This window comes from Sapajus apella, unplaced genomic scaffold (genome assembly GCF_009761245.1).
Source record: "Sapajus apella isolate SASKATOON/1434 unplaced genomic scaffold, GSC_monkey_1.0 scaffold3, whole genome shotgun sequence".
NCBI classification, from domain to species: domain Eukaryota; kingdom Metazoa; phylum Chordata; class Mammalia; order Primates; family Cebidae; genus Sapajus; species Sapajus apella.
The window spans coordinates 19,521,895-19,542,020 of record NW_022436943.1 but is presented as its reverse complement, the minus strand read 5'-3'; the positions used below and the strand labels follow the sequence as shown (position 1 = coordinate 19,542,020).

The following is a 20,126-nucleotide window of genomic DNA, read 5'->3' as shown; positions in this document are numbered from 1 at the left end:
ACTTATATTCAGGGGGAAAAAAGTTTTCCTTTTTACAAACCTGGCAAAACACATCCAGGTGTTGAATTTAGCCCATGAACCTCAAGTTTATGACCTCTGCCTCAGGAAAAAGAAAGTCAAGACATCCGGCTTATGCTAAGTCCCTTAGGTGCTACAGGGAGGGTATCATGATCAATTTATGTGGTGGACTGAAACACACTGGGAAAAAATCCTCAGCACAAAAAAGTCAATCTAAACTAAAGGCAAATCAGTAGGCCTTGAGGCCAACTAGACCTGAAAGGGTAGCCAGGAATGTATGCCATAAGATATCACACTAGTTTTATAAATCCACAAAATATAACATTAAAGGTCCTTAAACAAGCACTTTGAAAAAATAGTTCTTTCTTGCAGAGCCAAAGATAAAACACATCCTACAGAGTTAACACAGACACAGCTGACTTGCCCTTCAGAGGCAGTGCAAAAGAGTAATTCTAAGTAAGACATTCTTGACAAGAGCAGCTACTATGATTGATGGGAGCCACTACTCCATCCATAGCAGCTGCCACCAAAGCTGCTGAGAACAGCAGTGCTCAAGAGGAGCAAACAGTATCAACCTGGGGGTCTCTTGCTTGCAACCACGGCAGGTCCTGCCCACTTTCCCTATGATCTGCTTTCCCATTACTCCACTTCTGTGGTTGCTATCTACCAGGGTTCCTAACTTTTTCTTCTTCTTTTTTTTTTTTTTTTTTTTTTGCTTTGGCTGACTTTCAATTGAAGCCATAGACCAATTAAAACTAGATGACAGGGGCCAGGCACAGTGACTAACGCCTATAATCCCAGCACTTTGGGAGGCTGAGGTGGGTGGATCACTTGAGGTCAGGAGTTCAAGACCAACCTGGCCAACATGGTGAAACCCCATCTCTACTAAAATATAAAAATTAGTCGGGCATGATGGCGTGTGCCTGTAATCCCAGTGACTCAGGAAGCTAAGGCAGGAGAATCTCTTGAGCCCAGGGTGCAGAGGTTGCGGTGAACGAGATCATTGCACTGCACTCTAGCCTGGGCAACAGAGTGAGACTCCATGTCAAAAACAAAAAAAAAAAGGCAGATGACAGGAAGATGCAGTAGTAGTAGACCCAGTAGTTAAACATTTACTGGCAATAATTCAGCCATCACTAGGCCCTGTTCCTAAAATAACACAATCTCCTTCTTCAATTGTGAAGAGATGCTTGAGCTAAGATTAGTATAATAGTAAGTAGTATTTTCCCCTTGGTTTTAGAAAATTATTGAGTGCTCTCAACTGTTTAAAAAGATTCTCTTGAGATTTTTAGTAAGTCTGTAGTTAAATATTCATTACATTATAAACCTTATAAAGTTATAGTTATTTCTAAAAGGCAACTTTAAAATCAAGTGGAGGTAGAACATTTCTCTTCCATTATTTTTTCCCTTTACTTTTTGCAAGGAAGTCAGTGTGCTTTCAGTCAGTGAAATTTTACCACAGCATAAGAACCCTGGATCAATACCTGAATTTGCTTTTAAACTGCAGCTCATTATTTCATTTGATTTTTGACATTGCATCATTGATTTTGGGAAGCTACATCAAACAATCAGACAAACCCTTCCTTCAAAAATCATAGTCTGGAACCATCTCTGAATCCTAGGGCTTAAGCCAAAATGTGTTCATTTACTTGTCAAGTGACTTTTAAAAACAGTAAATGTAGCAACTCCCACAGTCCATGTTGACTACAGGAGTCCTGTTTATAAAGTCTCAAAACGAACATTGATAGCTCTTCTCATGCTGACATAGACTACAGAGACTGGAAGCACACTGTGGCCGCTGGATATGTATCATGGAGCTCAGTGCCTAACCCTGGAAATGTTACAATAAAGCTCACTAACTTAGCTGTCATAGGTACTAACTTGGAGTTGACTGTTTCCTTTAAGAGTTGGTCATAGAGATCAGATCTCCTCCTATTCTGCTGTACTATTTTCTCCTTTGAAGCCTGAAAGTTGAACAGGACTGTCAAGGTAGAAAGGAGGAAGGTAAAGGCATTACAGATACATGGAACAGTATCACTTTAATGTATTCACTTATTCAACAAACGTGGTTGTCTTTTTCATATACATTAAGCATATATACAACTATCATGCATATGAGGACCATTTAACATACAGCTTGGAATCAGAGGCAACTAGTACTAAAAGAAATACGAAACATCAACTAATCTAACCACCTCATGTTATACATGAGTACCATACATGCTATAAAGCAACAAGGTATGCTGAACAGTGGTTCCTAAATAAAACTTGCTGCAGAAGACAAACATCATAACAAACTTAAAAGGAAGAAAACAGTACATAAGAATAACAAATACTTACGAAACTGACTTCTATGACCAACTCAGCCAATAAACAGCTAAAAAAAAAATCCTAAATAAATCATTTAACTTCTCTGGATCTGTTTTCTCATTTACAAATTAAAGGACTGGATACCTGTAAATTTTCTTCCAACTCTAAAGTTGTAGGAATTCTTAAATACTCTAAAATATGAAAAGGATTTTATAAAGTAATACAGGTTAGAAATGAAACATCATCCTACCCAGTTACCTTTTTTTTAAATGTAAATAATAACAACAGCTGGGCATGGTGACTCACACCTGTAATCCCAGCAGTTTGGGAAGCTGAGGCAGGCTGATCACCTGAGGTCAGGAGTTCCAGACCAGCCTGACCAACATGGAGAAACCCTGTCTCTACTAAAAATACAAAATTAGCCAGGTGAGGTGGCGCATGCCTGTAATCATAGCTACCTGAGATGCTGAGGCAGGAGAATCATTTGAATCCGGGAGGCGGAGGTTACGGTGAACCAAGATCTTGCCATTGCACTCTACCCTGGGCAACAAGAGCAAGACTCCATCTCAAAAATAATAATAATAATAATAATAATGAAATGGTATATATACTTTAACTACTTCATACTGGTTAGCAAGAAAAAAATCTCAACAGGCATCTCCAAAAATGACTCCTATTAACTGTCTATTAACAGTGCTATCATAACTTTTGTTTCTTTAACACTAACCAATAAATGTTAGGCTCATAACAAAGTTCTTTTATTGAAATAAACATATTGGTGCTCAAGATAACAAGGCAGTTATATTTCTCTCTCTCCCTCCTGAAATCCCATTAAATGATGGTAAAATTAAAAAAGTATAAAAATTATAAACCCTCAATATTGAAGAGAACAGATGGGGACCAAAAGTATACAAACATACTTTCTAGTGGACAGAAAGCATGTGGAAGAATGGTAATTAATGAAGCAGAGTGAAATGCAAGAGGAAGAAGCTGTGGGGGGGGGGGGAACTATTCTATCCTGAAGAATTCCATAAAGGTATGGAGCTCAGTCGTGCCAGGCTGCAGTGAGAAAACAAGCTAAAAACAAGGAGAATAATAAAAAAAAAAAAGAGGCAGGGCAGTCAAACTTCTGTAAAGCACAAAATACCTTAAGTGCATAATACCTGGTAAAAGGCATGTATTATCCTGGCAAAAATAAACATAATTTCTCTTCTCTTAAAAAAATTAAATAAATTATATAGAGGAGAGCTAAGTTTGAGATGGTTTGTTATGCAGCAGTAACTTATACTGCTTCTATAACCTATAGAAGTAGCAAAGGAAAGAATCCAAATGACAGCTGTGCAGCAAGCATATGAACAATTAATGGTGACTCAAATACAAGGGCTCCCAAAGGAAGGTTGTGAGGTCTGGCCACATGGCTCAAGTCTTGGCTCTACCACTTGCCAGCTCTGGGAACAGGCCTATGCACTTAGAATCTCTGTGCTGCTCTTTACTCATCTTACAAAATGGGGTTTATAACCGTACCTATTTTACAGGATTGTTGTGAGGAATAAATACGTGGCCATATGTAAAGCACTCAAACAGTTTCTGAAGGTAAACAGCCCCCTGTCAAACATTTCAGCTTTTTTTTAAAAATTAATTTCTTATAGACTCAGTCACCACCATCAAGTTTTTTTCAACCAGGATGATTTTGCTCCCCCACAACCCAGGGGACCTTTGGCAATGTCTGGAGATGCGGTTGATTGTCATGACAAAACAATCAACAACTTTTCTTAGATCCATCTGACAGGTGGAAGTCACAGGGAAAACTGCTGCCCCCAAACTTGGAAAGACAAGCAAATGTAGAGAACCTCTGAAAAGAAGAAGCCCCCAAGAACAAACCTCTGTGGAAACCAGTGCCAAGGTAGGAAAATCCAAGATATAACTGGTGAATTGCTGGAGGTTCAGTGTGGACAAGTCTGAAAGTTAAAAACTCCAGAGAGACCCAGTTATTGGGGACCTCCACACTTCACTGAGTTTTATCTCCAGGAGCCCAACCTGGTTCTCACATTGAATATAAGAGAAAAACACCCTTGTACTTCAGACAGAGGTGAGGAATAGAACTATTTTGAAATACATCAGAGCATGCTCTCCTATTATTGAATACGAGAGAGTGCTCAAGGTGTGTCCTCAAGAGAAACTGTTTAAAACTGCTGGGGTTTTGTCAGAGCCTAAGCATCCTGGGGGAAGGGAAATATCCAACTCCAGTTGGCTCTAGTCATCCTGTCCCACCAAAAGAGAGGGAAACACTGAGAAGCAAATGTGAAGTTCATAGTCCAGAGGCAGAGGCTCACTAGAAGACTGAGTGTGATCTACTCATAAGACTACAGAACACTTTCCCTCCCTGCACAGCCTATCACTACATTACTAAAGGCCAGTTGATAGCTGTTCCTTTTACTCAATACATCATGTCCAGCTATCAAGTAGAAATTACAAAATATACAAAAAGGCAAAAAAAAAAAACGTAGTTTGAAGAGACAGAGCAAGCATCAGAACCAGACTCAGATACGGCAGGGATACTAGAATTATCAGTCCAGGCATCTAATACAACTATGATTAAGATGCTAAGGGCTCTAATGGATAAAACAGACAGGATGCAAGAACTGATATGCAATGCACGCAGAAAGATGGAAATTCTACATAAGGATCAAAAAGAAATGCTACAGATCAAAAGCTCTGTAACAGAAATGAAGAATGCCTTTGATGGGCTTACAGGTATATGACACAGCTGAGGAAAAAAATCTGTGACCCTGAAGATACCTCAATGAAAACTGCCAAAACTGAAAAGCAAAGAGAAAAAAGACTGGGGGTAAAATAGAACAGAATATTCAAGAACTTTGGGACAACTACAAAAGGTGTAAGCTAATGGGAATTCCAGAAGGAGAGACAAATATAGAAGAAATACTTGAAACAATAATAACTAAGACTTTCCTGCAAATTAGTATCAGACACCAAATCACAGATCCAGGAAGCTCAGAGGACATCAACCAGGAAAATCACCAAAAACACTACATCTAGGCATACAGTATCATTTTCAAACTACAGAAATATCAAAGACAAAGAAAAAATTCTTTAAAAAGCCTGGGGGGAAAACAGCTTATCTACAGAGAAGCAAAGATAAAGATTACATCCGGCTTCTCATAAATCATGCAAGCAAAAAAACAATGGAGTGACATATCTAAAGAGAAAGAGGGAAAAAAAAATACCAACCTAGAATTCTGTACCCTGAGAAGTTAATCCAAAATGAAGGTCGAGACTTTCTCAGACAAAAATTGAGAGAATTTGTTGCTAGTAGACCTGCCTTGCAAGAAATGTTTGAAGAAATTCTTTAGAAAGAAGAAAATTATAAAAGTCAAAAACTCAGATCTACATTACATAAAGAAAGGCAGAACACAGAGAAAGAATATGTGAAGGTAAAATTAAAACTTTTATCTTTTTAATTATTAATTGATCTAACAAGTAACAGTTTGTTCATGTTAAACAATTTGTTAATAATAAAGGGGTTAATTATCTGAGGAAGTCGTAACGATCCTTAACATGTACATGCCTGAGAACAGTCAAAAACCATGAGACAAAAACTGACAAAACTGCAAGGAAAAATAGATGAACCACTACAGTTGGAGACTGCAACAGCCCTCTATCAGAAATGGACAATCTAGCAGGGAGACAACCAGTAAGGATATAGTTGAATTCAACATCATCATAAATCACCTGGATATGATGGACATCTGCAGAATTTCATTCTGCAACAACAGAATATATATTCTTCTCACGCCACATGAAACAGTCACCAAAACAGACCACATTCTGGACCATAAATCACACCTCAACTAATTTAAAGGAATAGAAATCATGCAATGTCTGCTTTCAAACCACAATGGAATTTAATTAGAAATTAGGAATAGAAAGATAGCTCAAAAATCCCAAAATACTTAGTGTAAACAAATACACTTCTAAATAACACATGAGTCAAAGAAATCTTGAGAAATTTAAAAACACTTTGAACTAAATGAAAATGAAAATGCAACTTATCTAAAATAAAAATTAGCACAGAAAGCAATGAAACTGAAAAGAGGAAATCAATAGAGAAAATCAATGAAAGCAAAAGCTGGTTCTTTGAAAAGATCAATAAAATTGGTTCGCTTCCAGCCAGGCTAAGGAAAAACAAAAAGAGAGAGAGAACACAAATTACCATAATGGAAATGGAAGAGAGGATGTCGCTACATATCCCGTGGACATTAAAGAAATGCTATGAACAATCCTAAACCCACAGATTTGATAATCTAGATTAAATGGATTAATTCCTTGAAAGACAAAATCTGCCAAAATTCAAGTAAGAAGAGACAGATAATCTGAATGGGCCTATGTCTATTAAAGAAATTGAATCAGTAAATAATATACTTCCAAAACAGAAAGCCAGGTCCATATGGGTTCACTGGTGAATTCTACCAAACATTTAAAGAAAAAAATCAAACCAATTCTCTACAATCTCTTTCAGAAAATAGGAGTGGAAATACTATTTCCTAACTTATCCTATGAGGACAGCAATATCTTAATATCAAACAACACAAAGACATTACAAGAAAACTACAAACCAATATTTCTCATGCATGTAGATGCAAAAATCCTCAACAACATATTAGCAAATCAAATCCAACAACATATAAAAATTATATACCACAACTGAGTGAGATTAATGCCAGGTTCAACATTCAAAAATCAAAATGTAGACAAAGGATTAATAACCAGGATATATAAGGAGCTCAAACAACTCTATAGAAAAAAAAAATCTAATAATCCAATTTTAAAATAGGCAAATAATCTGAATAGACATTTCTCAAAAGAAGACACACAAGTGACAAACAGGCATATGAACATGCTCAACATCACTGATCATCAGAGAAACGCAAATCAAACCTACAATGAGATATCATCTTACCCCAGTTAAAATGGGATTTTATCCAAAAGACCAGAAGTAATAAATGCCAGGGAGGATGTGGAGAAAAGGGAACCATCATATAATGTTAGTGGAAATGTAAAGTAGTACAACCACTATGAAGAACATTTTGGAGGTTCCACAAAACACACACACACACACACACACACACACACACACACACACACACACACAAAGACACACCCCTAAAAATAGAGCCACCATATGATCCAGCAATCCCACTGCTGGTTTTATACCCCAAAGGAAGGAAATCAGTATACTAAAGAGACATTTCCCATGTTTCCTGTAGCACTGTTCACAACAGCCAAAATTTGAAAGCAACCTAAGTGTCCAACAACAGATGAATGGATAAAGAAAATGTGGTATATATCACGATGGAGTACTACTAGTCAGTCATAAAAAAGCATGAGATCCTGTCATTTGCAACAACATAGATGGAACCAGAGGTCATTAATGTTATGTGAAATAAGCCAGGCACAGAAAGATAAACTTCACATGTTATTTGTGGGAGCTAAAAATTAAAACAATTGAACTCATGGAGATAGAGAGTAGAAAAATGGTTACCCAGAGGCTGGAAAGGGTATTGGGGGTTTGTACCTATTCACCATTCCCAATCCCTTATATGTGCTGTACTGTACTTACAGTATATAAGGGGGTGGGAATGGTTAATGGGTACAAAAAGGAGTTAGAAAGAATAAGACCTAGTGTTTGAGAGTACAACAGGGTGATTGTAATCAATAATTATTTAATTGTACATTTAAAAATAACTAAAAGAATATAATTTGATTAATTGTAACATGAGGGATAAATCCTTGAGGGAACGGATACTCTATTTACTATGATGTGATTATTACATGTTATGCGCCTGTATCAAAGTATCTCATGTACTCCATAAGTATATACAGTACCCACAAAATTTAAAAATAGAAAATAAATGTATTCCATCACATCAACTGGCTAAAAAAGAACAATCATATGGTCATATTTCATTTCATCAAATGGAAAAGCATTTGACAAAATCCAATACCCATTCATAATAATAATGCTCAGAAAACTATAGGAAAATGTCTTCAACTTCATAAAGAATATCTACAAAAAAACCTACATATGTAATGGTGAGAAACTTGAAACTTTCCTACTAAGCACAGGAACAAGGCAAGGATGTCCCCTCTCAGCACTGCTTTTCTTTCTTTCTTTTTTTCTTTTTTTTTTTTTTTGAGATGGAGTCTCGCTCTGTCGCCCAGGCTGGAGTGCAATGGTGCAATCTCGGCTCACTGCAACCTCCACCTCCCAGGTTCGAGCAATTCTCTGCCTCAGCCTCTTAAGTATCTGGGATTACAGGTGCGCACCACCACGCTCAGCCAATTTTTGTATTTTTAGTAGAGATGGGTTTTCACCATGTTGGCCAGGCTGTTCTTGAACTCCTGACCTCATGATCCACCCACCTAGGCCTCCCAAAGTGCTGGAATTACAGGTGTGAGCCACCACGCCTGGTTGTCTCATCACTGCTTTTCAACATTGTACTGGAAGTCCTAGCTAATACAATAAGAAAAAAAGAAGAAATAAAAATATACAGATTGGGAAGGAAGAAATAAAACTGTCTTTTATCACAGATGGCATGATTATCTATGTAAAACAACAAGAAAAAAACCTGCTGGAATAAGTAATTACAGCAAGGTTACACAATATAAGGTTAATATACAGAAAATGATGTGGCCAAAGTACTGGTAGTCATCAATGTGTAAACCAAAAGTATGAGGCAGGTCTAAATCAATTTGGAAAGTTTATTTTGCCAAGGTTAAGGATACACCCATGACACAGCCTCAGGAGGTCCAGAGACACATGCCCAAGGAAGTAAGGGCACAACTTGGTTTTATACATTTTAGGGAGACATGAGACATCAATCAATACATGTAAGATGTACATTGGTTACATTGGTTTGGTTCAGAAAGGCAGGACAAGTAGAAGCAGGTTGCAAGGGTGGCTTCCAGGTCATAGGTAGATTTAAAGATTTTCTGACGGGCAATTGGTTGAAAGCGTTATTATCAAAAGAACGGAATGTCTGGGTGACCATAAGGCATTGTGGAGACCATGGTTTTATCATGCAGATATAGCCTCCAGGTAGCACGCTTCAGAGAAAACAAATTGTAAATGTTTTTACTAGACTTAAAGAGTCTGTTCTATCACTAATTCTGAAATGGGAGAGATAAAATGAAGCAAGTCTGGCTCCCTCTTCCCATCATGGCCTGAACTAGTTTTTCAGGTTAACTTTGGAATGCCCTTGGTTAACAGGAGGGGTCCATTCAAATGGTTGGGGGGCTTTAGAATTTTATTTTTGGTTTACAAATGTAAATGCTGGTCAATGAAGATGGTAAGTATGAAAAAAAGAAAAAAGCTGTGAACCCGATGCTGATAAAAAGTTGAAAGAACTGAAAAGATTTCTATCAAGGAGCTTTTTAAAAGTATTTTCTGATAGAACAGTAGTCTGAAATGGTACTGAGAAACAAGAACCAAGATGAGTCATTTTCTTCTCCTAGTCTTGAAACCCACTGCAATCTATACTAGGGAAGACCAAAAGGGAAGCAGTGTTATCAAGGGAAACCAAGAAAGCAAGCAAGAAATACTTGTAGAAAAGGTTCAAGGTGAGATTGTTCATAAAAAGACACAGGAAATTTGTGGCCAATGAATACACATCTACAGAGGAGGCCTGAAGGAAAAAGGTCAGGTTGTAAGAAAGAATAGTGATCTCTCTCATAACCCACAGGACAAAAGAAGAAAACACTGGAATTTCTATTTATTTTTTCAGTTCACCTTTAAAATGTTTTTGTGTGAATGCTTTAAAAGGTATATAATAAAGAAAACTACAGTACAAATATACATACACACACACAAGTTTCTTTTTTTTTTTTTGAGATAGAGTCTCGCTCTGTTGCCAGGCTGGAGTGCAGTGGCACAATCTCGGCTCACTGCAGCCTCTGCCTCCTGGGTTCGGGCAATTCTCCTGTCTCAGCCTCCAGAGTAGCTGGGACTACAAGTGTAAGCCACCACACCCAGCTAATTTCTGTATTTTTGGTAGAGATGGGGTTTCACCATGTTGGCCAGGATGGTCTCGATCTCTTGATCTCATGATCTGCCCACCTCAGCCTCCCAAAGTGCTGACCCACCATGCCCAGCCACAAATATATTTTTTAAGTAAATACTGGAACATGTACTCAAAAATGTATTAATGAAGGGACATGATCAAAAAAGTTTAGAAATCTCTGTAAAAGAGGTATATCATAGGAGCAAGAGAGTTATTATGCTAGACAGAGAAAAACGGTTACAAAAGGAGACTAGATAATGTGTGTGTGTGTGTGTGTGTGTGTGTGTGTGTGTGTCTCTCTCTCTCTCTCTCTCTCTCTCTCTCCCCCGCTCTCATTTTCTGAGTAGAGCTGTGAGCCAGATGCTGACAGATGCATAGACCAGGACCAACGGATGCTTTTAAGATTTCTAGTAAGACAGACGTTGTCTGACTAAAGGCTAAGGTATGCAGGTAGCCATATGGAACTTTATTTCTATTCTTGGATTTTCTGGTATTCTATACTGCATTGCTTCTAACAACAACAACAACAAATTACCTTACAGGAAATAATGTGAGGTAATTGGCTCATTTTTATGGAATTCAATGGTCTTACCAGGGCTGGCCCCAACAGACCAATGAAATGCTCCCTTAAAAAAAATAACTTTCTATTTAAAAATCACTGTAGATTCACATGCAGTTGTAACCAAGAATACACAGACAGCCCCTGCACCCTTACTCAGTGCTCCCAATGGTAACATTTTAGAAGACTATACTATGATATCACAACTAGGAAACTGACATTGATACAATCCACCAATACTGAGATTTCACCAGTTTGTAATCATTTGTATGAGTATATTGAGTTCAATGCAATTTTATTACATGTAAAGGTTCCATACTGGCCATCACTGTCAAAATGCACAAGTCCATCACCACAAGGATTCCTCGTGTTGTCCTTTTATAACTCCACATATCCCTTCTATCTCCCTCCTTCCTTACTTTTAGTAAGCACTGATCTGTTTTCCATCTCTGTAATTCTGTCATTTCAAACATGTCATATACATGAAATCACATCATATGTAACTTTTTGAGACTGGCTTTTTTTTTCACTCAGCATAATTACCTTGAGTCAAATTATTTTGGATATCAATCAATCATTACTTTTTATTGCTAAGTAGTAGTCGATGGTAAGGATGTACCACAGCTTGTTTAACCATTGAACAGTTGAAGGACATCTAGGCTGTTTTCAGTTTTGGACTATTACAAACAAAGCTGCTATGAACATTTCATTTCTTTGGGTTAAATACTCTGTGTCCCAGTGACACCCAGTCCTCAGTGTGTATTTATCTCCCTTGAGAGAACCCAACCATCTCAATCTGGGTAGCTGGCCAAAGATCAGGGAACTTGTTCAGCTGCCAACTCCTAGACTGAGTCCACCACTTGTTTCCCGGCAGTTGTCAACAACGGAATCCCCAAAGCTTTAAAAAGGTAGGCAAAACCCAAACTGAAACAAGACTATTTAGTTTCATTCCCAAATCTCAACAAATCAGGCTCCACTTGAATGTGCTTAATTGCTCTTATTTCCTCTGTTATTTAATGCCAATAAGTAAAAAATGTTAGGGCCATAATCAAGTGATAAAAACTGTGATCAAAAGAGAAAAATTTCAGAGTAGCCTTAGAAGCAAACTTAAACACATTAAAAGATGAAAGCGAAATTTCTGAGTAAAAATAAGAGTTAAGATCTCCAAATAATGAAAACTAAGACTGACTTGGAAAGTCGTGAGTCTGACTGGGTATGATCAGAACCTATGACCACCCAAGAACAAAAGACATACAGAACATATACATCTTTTCTTTAGGAAATGTGTAGTACTGCTTATAAGCATGTTACAGGTGTTGACAAAAACCTACTTTCCCCAGAGAATTCTATCTACTTCTTCACTATTTCACGGTTTTTACATTAACTGGTCATTTCCACTAAACATGCTTTGAAAATGTGAGACACAAAACATTTCAAAAGATTTTTATTAATAACTCAGAGGTAATTCTCCTAGAATTTTAAAATGTAAAAACAAGTTGGTATCACGGGTTAAAACCAGAAACATTTTTCATCATTCCTTTACCTTTCAAATGGTTTTTAAAACACTGGTATAATTTTTAAAGTCGTCAGTAAAACTGATAACAAAGGGTTAAGTAAAACTATATAATTTTGCTATTACAATGTATGAATTTAGTGGACTTAAAACTTACACTAAAAATAATGAATTTCCCCATTATATTGAAATAAGCCCTTAAATCTACATATTTTTATTTTTCCAGTATTCTGAAAGGATTAAAATGATTAAACATCTGACTTTAAATATTCTGTCTTCTAGAATATTCTAGTATTTTGAAATAGAAAAATACCAATAAAAATATTCATAAAGTAAAAAATTACATTTTAAAATATTTGCATGAAGTAAAATATGTTGCTAAAATAAGGTAAAACTACAAACTATCAAGTAACATCAGTATTTTAAATAAATTTAAATTTTGAGTAAAATTTTTACTGTGTGGGGCCCCAAACCTCTCTGAAAACCATTTTTTCAACATTCTAAAAAGTGGTATGCTACCCTCTACTGCTAAGAAGGAGTAAAATTCACAAAGCCGAAAAATCAATTCTTTGCTCAACTATTGCCACCTTGTGGCTAAGAGATGAGTTATATGCCATAGCACAGCTCCTAATCAGCTTAGCAGATTCTACAAATTTATATTGTCTAAGTGACATAAGAAGGATTAAGGTCTTAAAAACAGAGGGAAAATGGTATCTGATTTAAAAAATATGTTTTGTAAACATATGCCAGGTCCTCTATAAATAAATATACATGCTATATTGGTTATAAATGGGAAGGCCAGGTGGGGTAGCTCACACCTGTAATACCAGCATTTTGGAAGACTAAAGCAGGCAAATCGCTTGAGCCCAGAAGTGCAACACCAGCCTGGGCAATATGGCAAAATCCCATCTCTACAAAAAAATACAAAAATCAGCCAGGCATAGTGTGATGCACACCTATGACCTCAGCTTCTCAGGAGGCTGCGGTAGGAGAATCACCTAAGCCGGGCGGCAGAGGCTGCAGTGAGCCAAGGTTTGCACCACTACACCCCAGCCTCAGCAACAGAGCAAGACCCTGTCTGAAAAAAAAAAAAAAGTAAGATTTGGTTGCTACTCTTGAAAACAAAACCAAAACAGAACTAGTTGAAGGATAGATGCATAAGCCAAAATTAAAGCTCAAGAAGCAAAGTAAAAGAAAAGTAGATAAGTGAGCAAGGTTATGAGTATGGAAACTACAACCTCCATACAAAACAACGGCATTACACTTAATGCCATTTAACTTCAGTTCCCTACCTGAAGTAACCTGAGTGTGTAACAAGATAAGAACTTCATGATGCATTGCCCTTGGTTAAATTCCTGGCTGCAGGGGAAAGTTCTTTGTAAGGATAATTTACATGGGCTCTTACTGAACATCACTTACTTCTGAGGTCCACATATAAATAAGCCTACACTTTTAACGACTATAAGAACTAAATCAATGGGTACAACTTGAACTTTCATCATATATATTTTTTAAGTCTAATAAAAGGCCAACTGAGATGTTATTTTTCATTTGTAATTATTCAACCATCAAACTGTTTAAATTTCATTCCAACTTAAATCAGCAAATGTATATTCAATCCCTACATTAAGTGAAAGGGATTATGCAAAGGATGAAGAGGGTGAACTGAAAATGACCCCTAATCACCAGGAACTACAGCTAGAAAACAGAATGAAATAGGTTTGTAAACAGCTTTACTAAAATGAGAGCTGTGGGTATACCATAAGGTAGTAAAACACAAAACGGCAGAACATTCGAAAAGAGTTTCATCTGTTTGGTGAGATCACAAAAGCCTAACAGAGGAGGTGATTTTTACAACGGTATTTGCAGGCAGGGAAGCTAATTCCAGGGTAAAGGGTAAAGGTAAAGAAATAATGATTTGTTTAGGAGACAGCAAAACTTATCTTCAAAAAGAATATTTTAAGCAGAAACCACTTTACCAATGAAATCTTACATATAATCACTATATATAGTGTAAATTTAGCATTTTGTTATTTTAAGTGCATTTTATGAGGTCAAATTGATTGTACTTATTATAAGCCAAAAATTGTGAACATGACATTATCATAAAAATCAAAAACTGAAATCAGTAATGAAAGATAACCCCATTCCCAATTTCTGTATTGTGATTTGGTTGTCGAATATCAAGTAAATCTACCTATTATGACCCACGTGTTGATAAGGGGGTGAGGAAACAGACATCATCATGTACTGCAAGTGGGAGTTCAGTATAAACAGGCTGTAACACATTGTGTGTACACTTTTACCCAACATATATCCTACAAATACACTCTCATAAGTATGGAAAAATGCAAATGTTCACTGCAACTCTGTGTTAGGATATGAAAACAAATAGAAACAACCTAAAAGTTCAACAATGAAGGGTTTCCTGCTTAAATAAATTATGCTACATCCATACCATGGAATACCAAGCAAGTATTATGTAATGATAAGGAAAAATAGTCATACTTAGGTAAAAATGGCAATTTTTATCAGTAGCAACTAAAACATACTAAGTGCTTATTAAGTATCAGGCACCTGTGTTAAGTGTTTTAAGTAATGAATTCATTTGATCTCATAAAAATCCCATGACATAGGGTTTCCTTTTATAAAAAAGGAAAAGGAGATACATAGATATTAAGTAATTTTCCAAGGAAACACAGCTAGTAAATGGTAGGGGAACCAGGATTTAAACCAGATTGCAGAATTTACACTCTTAAACTGTAATATAGTTTAAGACAGTATTCATACTATATAACAACACTTAGCTTATACTTATATGTGTGTAATATAAAACTCTGTAGCTATGCATAAAAAACACACTCCGGCCTTGAGAAAGTAAGAAAAAAGGACTTTTATATTTCACATAACTTTCAGGGCTATTTAAATCTAAAATAACCAAATACTACTTTTATAAAATGTGTAAACAACTTTTAAAAAAAAATCCTGAATACACAATTGGCATTTAATCATCTTGTAATCTCAGGATACTCTTCAATTAAATAGGTCCAGTAACTTCAAAAGAGGTGAAGTAAGTTTTTTCACAAGTTGAATGCCTATCAACACACAACTGCTCATATTCCTTATCATAAATGTTAGAAAAGCACTGAAAACTTCTAATAAATACTAAAACTAAAACTAATATGGTATTTTCAGTTTCTTACTACTCTTAAAATTATTTTTACTGAGTTATTCTGGACAGGCACATTTAACTAACATGCTTGAGCTTGTACTATTCTCACATGTGCAGACAGTTTGTAAACAGTCACACATATATTACAATTCAAAGACAAGCCAGGTGTAACTGAAGTCCAAATAAGCACTACACATGCTATTCATTCATCCACACATTTGGCAAATATTTACCGAGTGCCCACTATGGGTCAAGCACTGTGCCAGGCACTGGGAATACAACAAAATAAGAAAGAAGGTCTCTGCCCTCCTGAAACATATTCTACTGAAGAAAAAAGGAAAAACTTTATTCTGATGTGTCACATGTTACTCTGGCACCACAAGTTAACTAAATATTAGTGATTACCAATGTCCTTAAATTGGAATTAAATAGAATGGTGTGTGCATGGTTGTTTTCTGGTGTTTATTTTTTTGTTGTTTGGTTTTGGGCTTTTTGCCATGAAAAACTTGGATTTTATTGTCTCTTTGAATGGCACAGCTCAACCTCTAGTTAGGGATATACCTCCTTACGTTTTTAAATAGCATTTCATATTCATTCATTAACAAAAAAAACTTTTATTTTTTTAGAGCACTTTTAGGTTTACACAAAACTGAGAGTACAGTACAGACATATCCCATATCCCTCCCGCCCAGACACATGCATAGCTTCCCCCATTACCAACATCCCCCACGAGAGTGGTACATCTGTTACAAGAGATGAATCTACATGGTTTGATAAATTAAGTTTATTATTGTTCAAGAAAATAGTGGGACTTTAAAGAACTGTGCAATTGTGGAAGCATCTCTGTGTAACTATTCTCAGGAAGGCAGAAGGCTGAAGAAGAAATGCCTGGGGCCACATAAAAGCTAAACTGCCACATAAAAGCTAAACTGCACTGAATAAAGCATATTCTGTACCAGTCAATGTACTGACAGTACCTTAAATAATTTCACGTAAACTTCCCAATAACTCCAGTTGGAGCATCATCTCCACTTTGAGATAAGACAGCCAATTCAGACAGGCTAAGTAAGTTGTCCAAAGTCACTCAGTTAGAAAGATGGCAGAAGCTGGCAGCCTGAACGGAGCCTAAGCTTTTAACCTCTGCACCAGGCAGGGTCTTGAATGGCGGTAGACCTCTGAAGCCATAGCAGACAGATGTGGCATAGTAGAGAGATTAAATATACCATTGTATATTTAATGGACGTTTAGAAGTGTGAATGGAGGTTTAGAAGATTCTCAAGGAGAGGAATAAATAAATAACCTCATTAAGTCTGATTATAGAGCCCAACTTTAGGAAGACAATTTGGTCCATACTGTGTGTAATGACCTGAACCGGGGGCAAGTGAAGTCAGTGGTATCAATTAAGAAGCAGTGGCCAGGTGTGGTGGCTCACACCTGTAGCCCTAGCACTTTGGGAGGCCGAGGTGGGCGGATCACGAGATCAAGAAATCAAGCCCATCCTGACCAACATGGTGAAACCCCAGCTCTACCAAAATACAAAAATTAGCTGGGCATGGTGGCGTATGCCTGTGGTCCCGGCTACTTGGGAGGCTGAGGCAGGAGAACTGCTTGAACCCAGGAGGCGGAGGTTGCAGTGAGCCGAGATCGCACCACTGGACTCCAGCTTGGTGCCTGGCGAAAAAGCTAGACTCTGTCTCAAAAAAAAAAAAAAAAGGTAGTAAAGGAGTCTATGTAACTTGAAATGCTTCAAAGCTAAGAACTTGCTGAATGGAGACTACAACACAGCCTCCTGATACTCTCCTCCCCAGGGAATTTTCTTTCCATTAAACCAAGATGCCAAAGATTTGTGAATAAGAAATTGGTGACCTATGTATCACAACCAAACACATTTACCCACTATCTAGTAGAATAATGTTTTCTAAACTGTGTTAGATGAAGAACCACCATGCAGGGTGCCAATAAATGCTGCTGAACCTGAGCTGGACAGAAAATCTAACAGATGTGCTGGGACTGCCAGCAAACGCCCCAGCCTCCTCTTGGAAAAACTGAACAGCCCAATTAGATCTGCCTTGGAAAGAAAAGAAAAAGAAATTCTGGGGACTCTCAAACACCTGGGTTGTTTCCTTCATTAAACAAGCATTACACTTTCAGTTTCAAACACTTAACTATACATGTGATGCTACAATTTTCACGCTTACCGCAATTAACTCAGCAATTGAGAATTATTTTATGGGGGTTTCCAAAGGAGCTTAGAATGTGGTGTGAGTGGGAGTGGAGCGTGAGTGACAAATGTTAGGTGAGAAATAGAAAAATTCCTTTACCATACAAATATTTGGAGCCAAGCACTGAACTCTTATGTTTCAACTTTACTGCACTTAACTCTTAAGGCCATACCTTAAGGATATAGATCTAAAATCCATCCCTTCACGTCAGTCATAGCTATTCTGCTAGTAGTTTATGACTTCTCCAGATACAGTAGAAAGAATAATGACCCCTCCCCCTACAAAGACATCCACATCCTAATCTCTAGAATTTATGAATGTTACCTTCCATGGCAAAGGAGAATTAACCTGCAGGTGGAATTAAGATTGCTAATCTGCTAATCTTTTTTTTTTTTTTTTTTTTGAGATGGAGTCTCACTCTTGTCACCCAGGCTGGAGTGCAGTGGCACCATCTCAGCTCACTGCAACCTCCACCTCCAGGGTTCAAGCAATACTCCTGCTTCAGCCTCCTGAGTAGCTGGGACTACAGGCACATGCCACCACCACACTCGGCTAATTTTTGTATTTTTAGTAGAGACAGGGTTTCACCATGTTGGCCAGGCTGGTGTCAAACTCCTGACCTCAGGCTGGTCTCAAACTCCTGACCTCAAACTCCTGACCTCCTGGCCTCCCAAAGTGCTGGGATTACAGGCGTGAGCCACCATGCCTGGCCCAGCTGATCTTAAAATATAGATTATCTTGGATTATCTGGAGAGGCCAATGTAATCACAGAGATCTCAAAAGCAGAAGATGAGGGGCCTGGCCCCGTGGCTCACATCTGTAATCCCAGCACTTTGGGAGGCCAAGGCAAACTTAGCTGTAGTCCCAGCTATAAAGAGGATTACTTGAGCCCAGGAGATTCAGCCTTCAGTGAGCTGAGATCATGCCACTGCACTTCAGACAGAGCAAGACCCTGTCTCAAAAAACTACAACAAAACAAACCAAAAAACCCAAAAAAGAAAAAAAGCAGAAGACAGAAGCAGAAGAGATGCTAACAGGCAAGGAAGAGATTCTCCCACTAGCTATAGAAAAGAACACAACTTCACCAACACCTTGATTTTAGACCAGTGAGAGCCCATCTGACTTCTCGCAGCCCTAAGAACACATTTCTGATGTTTTACGCCACTAAATTTGTAGTAATGTGTTACAACAGAAAGTAATAAACTAATATACAAGGCTTCTTCTAGTCCTTGAATTTCAGAAAAATTTTGACATCAGTAATTGCTACTAAAATGACCCTATAACTCAGGACACTGCCAGTCTTGTGAACTGTTTGGTATTACTCCCTAGGAAGAAAAATACAGAAATTGAGAGTTTATTTGTATATAATCCAATTTTATGTCTGCTGAGTTTAATTATTAAAAATTTAGGCATGTAATTTTATTCCATTTCATTTACCTATAACTTTATGGTATTTTACAAAAGTACTGGCTGAGACAAATGGAGATTTTATTTTACTTTTTACAAAATGACATTTACAAAAGAGAGGCGAAGAGCTGACAAGTTGTAACACTTCAAGTTCAGAAAGTCATTCACCACCCAGCCATTAAATTAACAAATGTTTATGAAGAGCCTTGTACTCCAGACAGCAAGCTCGAAGCTAGAGCTACTGTTTACAACAAGACTCAGCAGAGCCCTGCCTCTCCGTGCGAGTCTCATTCTCCTTAGCGTCCCAGGAATCGCCCTAGACCGCCTACCTAGCAGCGCCCCCCGCTGGTTACCCTCCCACCAGCATTCAGCCCAAGTAAGACGCGCGCAGTGTGGATAGACCCGGTCCAGTACGCAAATGCGACATAATAGGTCAACAAAAGGAAGAAAAACACCAAGCAAGGATCCTAGGGGCCAAGGGCTGAGCCACAAACGCACCACAACTCCAGAAAACCGGGTCTCGGCCACGGTTCCCAGCCCTCTGCTACGCCACGCTCCGCCCCGACTCGCGGCCCCGCCCACCGCGTCGTTGGCGTATTTCCCGCGACTCCCTCTCACCTGCCGGGGCTCCGCCTTCTGCAGTACATCCAAGTGCCGCTCCAAAGCGCTTGCGAAGCCGCCTAGGCGCGTCTTAGGCTCCGTGACATCGGAGCTCCCACTTTCGGATCCGCTGTCAGTCCCTACGCCCCGAAAGGGCCTAAAGAAGAGAAACATTCGCGGAAAATGTCTCTCGGCAGCCACAGCACGGGTCAGACACAGCGCCGCCATGACTGCTTTACTTCTGACC

The 20,126-nt window shown here is 38.0% G+C and overlaps 1 protein-coding gene across 4 annotated transcripts in view; it reads right to left on the bottom strand.

Annotated features, from left to right (window-relative positions):
• The window catches only part of MRPS28 (mitochondrial ribosomal protein S28), a 163,083-nt gene extending 142,957 nt beyond the window's left edge, over nt 1-20,126 (bottom strand). For 3 of the 4 annotated variants that reach the window (XM_032250653.1, XM_032250644.1, XM_032250630.1), the window contains exon 1: nt 19,898-20,126. In XM_032250653.1, coding sequence (XP_032106544.1) covers nt 19,898-20,107 — 210 coding nt within the window. In that variant the 5' untranslated portion in view covers nt 20,108-20,126. The remainder of the gene's footprint in view (nt 1-19,897) is intronic. The other variant, XM_032250634.1, reaches the window with a different exon arrangement.